Source organism: Phocoena phocoena, chromosome 1 (genome assembly GCF_963924675.1).
Source record: "Phocoena phocoena chromosome 1, mPhoPho1.1, whole genome shotgun sequence".
Taxonomy (NCBI): Eukaryota; Metazoa; Chordata; class Mammalia; order Artiodactyla; family Phocoenidae; genus Phocoena; species Phocoena phocoena.
In genome coordinates, this window is record NC_089219.1 from 151,137,257 (window position 1) to 151,149,528 (window position 12,272).

General features: G+C 50.5%; 1 protein-coding gene across 3 annotated transcripts in view; it reads right to left on the bottom strand.

Moving 5' to 3' along the window:
• Positions 1-12,272, bottom strand: part of SRGAP2 (SLIT-ROBO Rho GTPase activating protein 2) — a 227,962-nt gene continuing 215,690 nt past the window's right edge. The window contains exons 18-22 of one of the 3 annotated variants that reach the window (XM_065895453.1): positions 10,358-10,437; positions 8,134-8,314; positions 6,504-6,650; positions 2,675-2,999; positions 1-552 (exon numbers count right to left, since the gene is read on the bottom strand). In XM_065895453.1, the coding sequence (XP_065751525.1) occupies positions 169-552; positions 2,675-2,999; positions 6,504-6,650; positions 8,134-8,314; positions 10,358-10,437 (1,117 nt within the window). In that variant the 3' untranslated portion in view covers positions 1-168. Of the gene's footprint in view, positions 553-1,932; positions 2,023-2,674; positions 3,000-6,503; positions 6,651-8,133; positions 8,315-10,357; positions 10,438-12,272 lie in introns of those variants that run through there. The other 2 variants (XM_065895460.1, XM_065895467.1) reach the window with 2 other exon arrangements.

Here is a 12,272-nt window from a genome sequence, read left to right on the forward strand (position 1 = left end):
ATAACGAGGGCTTCATTCTCAAGGTTTTGGGTGATGGGGAGGCTAATTCCTGCAAGAACAACTTAGAACCTAATTTTCAACTGAAGTCCCCAAGCTAGTTAAATAGGAAGATTTTAATAACAGTCAGTCCCTCCAGTCCCCTTGTCTAGAACAATTAAATTACATCCCTCAGACAGTACAAGACTTGTCAGTGGACTGTGGGGAGGCAGAGGAGTTGACACCGGGGCTAGTGGCATTTGTTTTGGGGAAGACAGTGGGCTTGGGCCGTGTGGCTGGCGGCTTGACTGGGGCCGCCATCTTGACAGACTTGACAGGCCGGAAGGCGCAGGCGATGTCCCCAGCAGTGCTGGCGCTACGCTGGAAGGTGGGCTCAGGGTCCTTGAGGAGCTGAGTGTGCAGGGGGCTGGAGGGCTCCGATGTGGGGGCCACCACAGGGGAGGTCTTGAGGGGCTCCAAGGTGTCCAGAACCACGTCCGGGGTGTGCTTGACGCTGCTCTGCCGTTCTAGCTCCCGCAGCTCGTTCAGGGCAGAGTTCATGGTCGCCTCAATATCCTGCGGACAGGAGAAAGGAGAGAGTGAGGCTCACGTAGGGAGAAGCCCCCAGGGTCCTAGTTCAGCAACCTGGGCCAAATCATGGAGAAACCGACTGTAAGGAGATGTCCAGATGATTTTATTTGGCCAAAATCTTTGAACATCTGGATGTTCAGAATGGGAGGGAAGGGGGGCAAAAAGGACTTTCGTTCTCATGAGGGTTTTTTTTTTTTTACCCTTCAGACAGAGTGGTTGAGATGCTTTTTAAATAGAGCACTCAGGTTTTAGACACATGCACGGATGTATCTATGGATGAGATGACATGTAATCCAGCAGGGACAGGAAAGGTGGATGAACTAAGGGTGGCCAGGAGTTTGGTCATGAGTACATGGGATTCATATTCTACGTTTGTTTGAAACTGTACATAATAAACAACTTTTTAAAAAAGTGGTACAGATGAAGTATGATCTTTGTTATCTTGGACTTTAAAGGCCAAAGGTTAAGAGGGTTAGTCCTTCCTCCTCAAGGACTGAGGGAAGGTTCAAGAGCCCTGGCCCTGAGGATCCATCAGGACACCCCCCCCACCCCTGCCCCCGCTCCACCCCATCCAGAGTGCTCATCTTGATGAAGCCATTTCCTTCCACCCATCACCATAAGAGGGGACCAAGGAGTGAGCAGGAGGGGGAGCCAGAGTCCACGTAGGTGAATCTCCACTGAGTTTCACAGTGCAATACTCCAGATCTTAGGAAACAGCAGGCCTAGCTCAGGGGCTCAAGGCAGAACCAAAGACCCTTTGTATGCAGCCAGCTGCCTCCCAGGGAGACCTCCCAGATCCCTCCCCACCTCTCCACACACTGTGTCTAGCACCCCCAAACCACCGCAGGGCTCCTCCCTTGGGATTAAACTCACATGGAAAGACTGCATGTTTCTAGCAAAGGCCCCTGGTGAAGGCTTCTTTGCCCTACAGGGTAATCCATGCTTTCTGCCGAGAGTGGTTCAATGTCACTCATCCCTCTGATGTTCTCAAACCTTAAAATTGTGCAGAAAGAACTCCATATCCCTCCTCAGTCCCGCTCTGCAGCTAGAGTCTGTCCCAGTTATGTAGCTATTCCGACGTTCCTAACACCTGGCCAAAGAGGGAGCTGGGAGGATTCCCGTGGTGCAAGGCAGATTGCAGCCAAGAGCTTAAGGAGAGGCACAGAAACAGAAGGCTAGCAAAGCAAGACATCTCAGGCCTGTAGCTTAATACTGTGCTTGCCAGGTACACCATCCCTAAGCAGAGCACTGCGATTAAGCCAACAGAGGCCACACCCAGCCTCTACCCTGGAAGTTGGGGTGAGGAGAATCTCAACTCAGTTGAGACATAAAAGGGCAACGATGAGCCTTTAGTTCCTACCTGGTCTAATGAAAATTATAGAGTTGGGAGAGACGTCTGAGTGAACTGCTTGGAGTGGCCCCGAGAGTCGCATTTTTAGAGGTGGGGTTGGATCTCTAATATTTCATGGAAAACAGAGACTTCAGTGTGATGCATACATGGAAGGAAGACCCTGTAGCAAGCGAGGGAGCTCATCTCCACTGCCTCTGGAGGCTTGGGCTGGAAACCTTTCTGGTACCGGAGTGCGCAGTGGCAGAGTAATTTGGGGCCTTCACAACCAGGAGCAGATTGTTGATTGATCATTGATCTATCACTAGGGACCAAAGATTAGCCTCAGGGATGATGGCGATGGCACATTGATATGAAAATGTGGCCAGAACTACCTCTGAGCCTCACCACTCGGGCAGCTTCACTGAAATCTACCAGGGTCTCAAGACTCAAAATTGGGCTGAATGGATTCTATCAGAAACACTGAGTCTGTAACTACTGGCTTTAAAAATTACAACAGGCTTGCAAATAGCCCATATATGAGCAAGAAGCCTGCCTTCTTTTATTTTGTCTTCAAGTTCTTTTTGGGGAGAGAGGGATTGGCAAATTTCTTGGAAAGCCATCTTATCGGGTCTAGATGTCTAACAGTCCCTGAACTCCGTGTATAATGTACAAAGCACCGTTCTCTTTCAAGTGCCGTCATAATGAGCATGGGCTGCACTAAGCAGCAGTGACAAGTGTAGATTTGTGGTAGCTATTTGTCCAAGAGCCCCCAGTTACCTGTGCAATGACCTCAGGGTCCATGGGCCGGTGGTTATTGAAGCTTTTTGACCTGCCTGCTGTCACCGTCTTCCGGATCTGTGGACTGTCCAGCCGATTCTTCAGGGATGAGTGACGGCTGATGGAGTTGAGACTCCCATGCCCACTGATGGAACACTTATCTGGCCCTTCCTTGGGGAGACTCTGGCTCAGGATGGGCTGGGAAGATGGGCGGCAGCTTGCCCCCACCCCCGGGGACGCGGAATCAGTCAGGGAACTGCTCAGCCCATGGCCGTCGCTCCGAAATGTTTTCCGGATGCTCCCAGATTCTGGCCGCTTCCTTTGCCTTCAATGACAAACAGAAAGGGCGGTTTGATCAGGGAGCCCTGGCTCCGAGGAAGCTAGGATGAGTGAGGGAGGGGCAGATGTTGGTACCCAGGGACTTCTGGAAGGAGAGGACACAGAGCATGTCCTCTCCTGTGTCACCTTCCCTTGCTTTCTCCATGTCTTTGTCTCCCTGCCACCCCCGACCTGGGCAAAGGAGAAATAGATACTTACTTGGTGGTCGTGGGCTTTGAGTTCTCAATGTGTAAGGTGCTGTCAGGAAAAATGTCTGATTAAGCAAAAGTTTCTAATGGGAGACAGATTCATGAAAAGGTACCCTCCGTTACCTGTTCTGCATAGAAAGCAGGCCCCAGACCCCAGGTAGGAGAAAAAGTCTCACCATCACCAAGGAGGTAGGGAATTGCTGGTAAGAGGAGAGTTGACTTTTCCAAATTTTAGCATGTTTCTTGGTCCACTGACAAGAGTGATTATTTGGGGCTTTGGCAAGAGGCTGTGGTTGCTTATTCTGCAGACATGGAACAGAATATTTTTCAAGAGGCTGCAATGCTGCAGAGTTCGGGTCACGTTTGTGCATTTTCTAGGGTGGAAACACATCAACGTGACCCTAAGTCACCCAGCACTGGGCTGAACCCTGGCTCTGAGTCGATCTGTTTCAGACCACTAAAGCTCTCAGATGAAACGGTCTGGCAAAATCTTATTCATATGGGTGTTGCCCACTGCTCAATAATCTCATTATCTCTTGGAATCAGATACTATAGGACCTAATCTAAGAGGCAATGACACTTCTGGTTTGGGATGGCAGCTGGGCAGCTCTGAACTTGAATCTACTAAGGGCCACTGAGGCTGAGGTGGGAGTTGAGGATGGAAGAAGGGAAGGGGTAGGACCTGAAGATAAGGAGCTGGTCCTTGGGGCAGGGCCACTGCGGAGGTCTTCCTCATCATACATGCCCGGGGCCCCGTTCGGGATTTGGCACACAGCAGCCACTCCGTGAGGCTGCCTGCTCGGCAGCTTTAGCCTTGGGGGTCAGCCACTCTCCAGTGGATAAAGGATGTTCGCAGAGTCTTATAAGGTCCAGTTGAAATGACTTTTCCTCTTCTGAAAATTCTTCCCTGACCTCCCTCCCCCATGGGCAGGCAGACTTGATCACTCCCCCTTCTGTTCCTTCAGTGCATCTATGGAACCGCTTTTTAGTGACTTGTCTCTGTGGTATTCACCTTGCCCGACTGTGAGCTCCGAGGCCAGGGATCATCTTATTCGTCCCTGAATAAGCGGCAGGCGTACCTGGCACAACAGGAGGCGCTCAGTAAGTGTGTGGAATTGAACTGAGAGGCCGCACCCTAACAACTCCTTGCTGATTTCCTTTTTCCTTCTTGTGAGGAGGGCTGACTTACAAGGCCCAAACTGCTAATGAGGCAGATTTATGGAGTGGCTGGTGTGGGCCAGGCCCCAGGGATATAGAGGGAGGAAGACAGAGTTCCTGGTTTCAAGGAGCTCAGCCCGGTGGGAGATCCAAGCGCAGCTTGTGTCCTGAGATTGCCCCGGGAACACAGAATAAGGGCATCTAACTCAGCCCTGAGGAATTCAGAGGTGTCAGAAAGGCTTCCCTAAAAAGAAATCTTCGGACTGAGTCTCAAAGGGAGAGGAGTCGACCAGGTGAGAAGACAGCAGATGTGAAGGTCCAGGGGTGAAAGAGAACCCAGGGTACTCAGGAGAGAGAAGGAGCTCGGGAGGAGAGCTGTGTGGGGCAGGAGGTGTGGCTCGAAGGCCGATCAGTCCTAAGGGCGAGACATCCCGGGGGGGCGGCTGCTCACCCACGGACCAGCTGGCGTCTGGGCAGACCACGTCCTCCAAGACCCCATCCTGATACCACCAACCAAGGAGTTCACGGGAACCGCCTTGACTTTCTACCAGATGTTCATCTTTTGAGTATTCAAGGTATTACTCGCTACAATTCCTTTGTACAAATGGCAACAAATATATGATGGCTTAAAAATCTGTACCCGACTAATTAGCTAACTCTCTCTCCACCAACCTCGCCTTGGTTTCTGGGTTAATTACAGGCTTACAACCTTATGATTATAGGCTTATAATTAATGCAGACTTGTAAATAATGAAGAAAATGTCATTGGCCCACAGTTAACTTTTTACTAGCTGGCCCCCCAACAGGGCACACTATGCTGGAGGGAAATCAATTAAATCCTCGATCTTTCTTACCGGTCTGACTGAAGTTGTAACTACACTGACCAAGTGCGCTGAATCAGCTACTTTACTAAGTAGAGGGTGAAAGAGATGGAAAAGAACCATGTGCCCCAAACACTCCCCATGCTACCGTCTGGTTGGAAAAAAGCCAAGAGATCTGGGCGACCTGGTGCAGTTTAAAAACAACAAGCATCTTTTATTCTCCTTCCAGTTTCAGTGTCCAGAGGCTACGGTTAACAGGTTTTCAATGTGCAAATCATTTCATTCCTCCAAAGCCAGAGGGGAATAAAAACTGTACATCATCTCCAATCCATATTCATCGGGAGCGCCCTGGGGCTTGTCATCCTGTTGGCACTGGGCCAAGGTTCAGGGTCTGGCGGAAAGAGGTCTGTAGGCTTTGGGGCTTGGTGTCTGGCCCCTTGAGATGAGATTAGTTCTCCAATAACCTGAATGTCTCTAGGGGAGGCAGCAGCACACAGGCGTGGAATCCCTCTAGACGGCCAGATCGGGTGTGGGTGGAGTTAAAACCCCAGGATGTTGCTAACAGCCACTGTGAAAGCTGGGGGGCACAGTTACGAGCCTGCTGGACAGAAGTGGGAATCTGCAAAGGGACTAACGGGGAAGGATAATACACAGGGCCAAAGCAATAGGGGGAAAAAATGGCAAATTATTTCTACTGGTGTGAAAGGGCAAGAGAAAAGGGAGCTGGGGGGTTAGACAGTGAAGAAAGAGCTCAGGACAAAGCTTTCCTTGTGGGGGTTGGTGGGGGTAGTGGTCGCCTTTCCTCCAGGGGAGCGAATGCAGGATGAGGGAGAAACAGACATGTGATATCTAAATAAACCATCTAGGGTGACATGAACCTGGTAGAAGATGCACGAGACTTTGGATCTTTGGACAGACAAGGGCCAAGGAAGACATCAAAGATTATTATTTGAGTCAGAATTGGAAAAGAGAAGGCACCTCTGAGAAACAGTACAAAACCAAGTTACGTGAAGTGACTACAGCTTTGGCCAAATTTTCAGCAGTCAGATGGCCAGGAAGGTCTGAGCGGACAGACGCTGCAGGGACAGAGGGGCACACCCGTCCTTAGCGTGACGGCCGCTAGCCGGAGACCTGGGCCTGCTGATGAGGCCTGTGGATGCTTCCTTGGCCCTGTCCACCTTGGAGCAGCCACGAGCACATGCAAGCTGTCGGGCCGGGAAGTGGGGGGATGCAGCACAGGGATGGAGAGGGCGGTTAGGCCAGAGGGTGAGGCGGGGTGTCGCAAGTCATTCAGGGGAGCAGAAAATGAAAAGCAGAGCTTACTTGTTGATGTTTGCAAGATAAATATCGGCTACATGACCCCCACTGGGACAGCTGGCCCCCGCTCTGGCTGTCACCTTTTCTTCAGGTGGCTCAGAAATGACCTCAATCTCAGACTTGGGGCTGGACCTCTCCACGACACCGTCCTCGCTGGGGGAGAAGGGGCAGGCAGGCAGGGAGGAGGGGAAAACAACAACAACACAAAAAGCAGTGTTAAATCGGCAAGATGGCCCCCCCGACACACACGCGACCCCACAATGGTTCTGAGGCAGCAGCGACGCCTGGCTGGGCTCTGGGTGCGGAGGCAAGGAAAGCTACGGGCCTTTGGAGGGTCATTTAAATAAAGATAAATAATCCTGCTGAGTTCTGCGGGGTCCTCAGATCCTCCGAAAGCTGGGCTAGGGGACTCCTGGATTCGAGGTGTCTGCCTTCTACCCCTCGCTGCTTTCCCGGGGCAGCTGTGCCGGGGCCACCTCCTGCAGGAGGTCCAGGTGGCCGTTTATGTGCTCAGGTCCCGAGCACAGCTGGGCAAGGGCAGTCAGCTCTGCCGTGGCTCTGGAGATGCCGGCGTTGAGGCAGGACACTGCCACACTCTGTCGTAGCGCATCTAGCCCTGCTTAGAGCGTCCAAGCCGGTCCCAGGTCTCTCCATGGCTCTCCCGGCCCCTCTGGCTACTGATGACAAAGAAAGCCCCTTCTCCCCCACAATTCATCTTCTCTCGGTCCTGGAGTGAAGTCATAATGCTAAATTTGGGAGGGTCCACGCACAGATGGCCACCAGGTATGCGATGTTATCAACAGAGGGAGGATTTCCCCGCAGAACGAGCTGGGGAGAGGCTGGGAGGGTGCAGACTCATTCAGGATATCAACCTTTAAAAAATAATATTAAGGGAAGGACTAAAAACACTGACAGCATCGTATCCAAGGGGAGGGAGTCGGGGTCAGAGGCAGGGCAATGGGGCAGGGAGGCAGATTTGAGGGGCCACGGGGAAAAGCCTTCCTGATGCAAAGACATTGCTTCAAAGAGCAGGAACCAACCTACAGCCCATGTGATGAAGTCTCTCTGGAACCAGTCCATGTTCCCTTTGTTCCCCGACATCCTTTCCCCTCCTCTCCCCTGTCTTTCTCCAAGTCAACCTCATCTCGGTTAAATGAACTGGGTTATTTCCACAAGGTTGCTTAAGCTAGATTTCTACTAGAAAACGAACTCAACATTTTCATTTGCAAGTGGAAAAGTGCCATCAGGTTGTTTAAAAAAAAAGACAGAGAAATCAAAATGTTTTCCCAACCTGATCTTTCCAGAAAGGAAATATAAGTGGTCAAATAATAATCCCTCATTATCACTCATCAGGTATAAATGTGGATGAGTGCTGGCTGGCAAGTTTCTAAAATGACTGGGGGTGGGGTAAGGTGGTGGAGATGTGATTGGCGGGGGAGTAGAGAGTGGAGAGATGAAAAAACAATTCTCCACTCAGTCTCTGAGTCTGGGGGCCCTTCAAAGCAACTGTGACACTTCAGGACTGTGTCGGCGCCCCCTAGGGGTTGGGCTCCCTCATCCTCCTGGGCTCCAGAAATAAAGTATCACTCCCACACTGCAGCCAGGGACCCCTAAAGGTGCAGGGGGCCTAACGTACGTGTCTTGGACCACGATGTACTGATGGGGGATGAGTCCGTCGATGCCATTGTGCCGGCCTTCCCACCAGTCGTCGGAAGCCCGCTGGTAGAGCAGCAGGGATGCCCCCTTCTTGAAGGACAGCTCTCGGGCTGTCCGGCCCACGTAGTCAAACTTGGCAATGGCCTCGATGGGCTCACACTCTGAGAGGGGTGGAAAAGAAGGAAACACATGCTGTTGGGACTCACAGACTCAGGAAACTGGGTGGAAGAGCCCAGTTAGCTGAACTTACAGTGGTGGGAAGATAACCTAGTGTGAAAATAAGTCACGGATGATCTATAAAGCAGGTATTCCCACGCAGACTGTGCAAACCCCTGAAAGCACTTGTATGCCCTTCCTTGCCTTTGCTTATGCTGTTCCCTCCACTTGGAATCCCTCTCTCTGTCACCTGCCTGATGAAACACATTGAATCACAACTCAAACTTCACCTGCTTCCTCTAGTAACTTCCTTGGTGTTCTCACAGCTCTTTATGCCATACTGTACTTGTAAGCATTACTTCCTTTCTGACTATAAAATAACTCCATTAATTTAGAACACTTAACATATTGTACTTTGAATAATTTATTTACATTATATACTCTCCCTACTAGAACATGAGCTTTTAGTTGCTATAAAGAGAAAATAACTTGCCCAATCAACTTTCCAAGGAGCAAAATATGGAAATATATGTTGTGGTCAATACATGGAAAAATGCACATGTAAGTGATTTGAAAAATTAAAAGGGGTGTGCAAAGGCAATGTATTTTTACTTTTGTGTGCACTTCTGTTTCCTCATCTATAAAATGAGGATAATAATAGTGCCTTTTTCAGGAAGTTGGTATGAGGAGTCAACAAATAACAATTTGTAAAAGTGCTCAGAACTGTGTGGGCCCACAGTAAGTGCTACACACGTGTCAGCTACTGTTATTACTGTCACCGTTGTCATTATCTGTTCTGGGCTGCAGGTAGAGGTCAGAGAGCAAAAAGAAGGCTCCCACAAATCAGGAACCCAGGGTTAAAATCAGATATTCTGAGTAGTGGAGAGAAAGGCTACTTGCAAACAAGACTATGCCTAGACAGCCGGGGCAGGGCTGGGGACTTCACTACAGGGGGCCTGTCTAAATATCCCAATGTCGGTTCCATACAGCTGCGGGTTTGTCACTCGACCTCTCTGGCCTCAGTTTTCTTAACTATTAAATAGCAGCTGTATCAATTTCACTAGGGATTAAGAGATAAGACATATACAGCCTCTAGCAGTGCTGGGCACACGTAGGCTCTAATCAAATACGACTTTCCCTGGTTCACCAAATCCCTTCCCATTGTGTGGTAAATTACCATATTGATCCATCTGACCTTAAGAGCCAAATCAGCAATCCTAATTTCTTTTTCTCCTTTAAAAGCTGGCCTAGGATTGCAGAATTCATAGCAAGGCAGGGAGCAGGGAACACTGCAGCCTGTGCCATTTTGTTCTTGTGCCCAGAAAATTCTGAGGCCCCTTGTCAGCTGCTGAGACTTCCAGAGCCCAGGCGATCCAGAAATGGAGGTGTAGAACTGTTGGCAGGAGGGGGACTGTGCTGGCTGGACAGACCCTAATAAATCATGGGCATCGCCGAGGCCCACGGACGACAGCTGCGCATTCCAGCTCTCGACGCACACACACCAGGCTGTGCAGCGCGTGGCTGTGCTTTGGAAAGGGTCAATTTTTCCAGTCGGCAGGCGTGAGGGCATGTGGTTTCTGCATCCTGATTCCCACCCCCTCTGGCTTGCTTCTGCCGGGTTCTTGGCACCCAGCTTCACTATTCCCTGGGCCCTCTGTTTTTCAAATGAGCTCTCCTTCCCTTTGGTCTCCAGCTACCTGGCAGGAGTCTGGGCCATGACAAGGGACTGACAGTATGCTGGTGAGACAGCCAGATGAGAAAAAGAACTGGGAGGTGGATGAGGGGCAGTGAGGTGGGGCGAGAAGGGTGAAGGATGAAGGGCTACAGTCTAGCTCTTCACCTCTGGTTTAATACAGAGACCACTCTATTTGAGAAGGTGGGCTGTCTCTCCAGGAAAGGGAAGGAATGAAGCTGGGAGGCAGGAGAGCTCCCTGCTCGTCTTGAGGGGACTGCTGGACAGGAAGGGTCATCAGGAGCACAGGATATATAATCTCTCCTTTCTGCTTCACCACCCCACAGTCCCACTGACTCCAAGTGGGGCCTCGTACCGTCATCACTTGTGTGGTGCTCTGTGGCCACATCCTGGGTGGAGTCTTCAGCCGAGGTAGTCTCTCCGTGAGGGCTGTCACTGCAACAGAACCAAGAGTAACTGGGACCTCAGCATTTGCTTACAAAATTCTTGTCTTCTCTTTCACACAGCTTCCTTGGACATGGGATCTATCCTAGACTCTCTAGATCCTGATCACATACTCCAGACAGATGCTTATAATGAAATGTAAGGCTCTCGGGATTCTCTAGGCTAGCTCCCGCTACGAAAACTACTCGAGACTACATGGGACTTACAACATCTTGAGACAAGAGGAACCCCATTTGAACTTATAAATCTTTTCGAAAATACGGAATAACTTAGCTCCTCAAGGGCTATTTCTCTAGGTGAATTAGTTCCTGGAGGGAGCATGGTGGAAGGGAAACACTGGGCTTTAGCATCGGATACAACTGGATCCAAATACCAGCTCTGACACCTGGTAGCTGTGCGACCCTGGGCAATTACTTAATCTCTTTCAGCCTCAGATACCTAATCTCTGAATCGAGGATAATGGTCTATATATCTCACAGAGTTGTGTTAGGATTCAATGAAATAAGAGGGAGTGATTAATAAGCATTGCTTTCTTTCCTTCTTTCTCATTTTGCTTGATGCCTCTGGCTGCTTTGTGGTTTAGTACTGGTGAGAAAGTAGGAGGTGAGTCATAGAAATGAGTGGGAAACACAAGCAGGGGAAGAAAGTCTGCTGTGGGCTGGACACTGCAAGAGGGCAGCGGATGAGAGCTGGGTCAAGTTCTTGACAGAATTCATGGAGCCTCAAATTACCCAGGGTGGAGAATCGAGAATGAGCAGGGAAGTTATTAGGAAAGTCATTTCTACTCCTGATCTCTTGGATTTCAGAGTGCGTGGGGAAGGGCACCAGGAAGTTCTGACTTCCTGAAAAGTAGAGAAAAAACCCTGTTCATTTCTAAAGTTTCTTCCTCTGGTGGTAGGTAGTAACAAGTGAGACTTTCCAGGCAGTTCTATGGAAGCACCATCACCCCTCAACCCCACATCCTGGCTTCAGTTTCTACCTTTGAGCCTACAGCCTCTCCCTCCTCAGCGGACGGGTCCTTCGCTCCTAGAAAGTTCCTCAAAGACCAGGGGACTAATTTAGAACTCACCCCGTGTGAGGCAAGGCAGTTCCAAGGAGGCTCTCCAGACCCCAGAGAACATTATGGGAGAATATCAACAGGGATTCCTCTTTATCAGAAAATGTGGGCACACTTTCTCACTGTTTTCTGGGCCTCAAAACCCTCTGAATGAGTTTGGTGACATTCTGGAAACCCTTGGGACCCCAGGGGTGTGCAGGGCAAAGGCTCACTTTTCCCCAGACCTCTGAGTTCATTTCTTTGGCCGTCCGCTAAGGCGGCAGCTCCCAAATTTCACGGAGCCCTGGACTGCTTGTTAAAAAGAGACTGCCTCACCCATTCCCAGAGTTTCTGATTCACTAGGTCTGGGTGGAGTCGGGGCACTTGCATTCCTAATCAGCCGGTGTTAGGCAGGTGCCGTTGGTCCAGGGACCCCACTTTGAAAACCACTGCTCTAAGGTAAAGACAAGCTGATGCTTTATAAGGTCCCTTCTAGCCCTGAAATGCTATGCTTCTCTCATTCCACACGCACACCCCAGCCTACCTAACACCTGTGGTCTCAGAAGCAGCCCAGCATGCTACACCACAGGCAGTCCTGGAAAACTGGGTTCCAGTTTCAGGGCTGGTAAGTGTGGTGCAGTGGGGCTGCGGGGAGGCCAAGCGGCCTTGGTGCTCCCTCTTCCTGGCTGTTCTGGTCTCCTGGCCCATCTCCAGTATACTTAGGCTCTGACTCCCCCTTTGCCACCCCTCCCTCCCCTCCTTCATCCATCTTAGCTCACTTTGCTGGCAC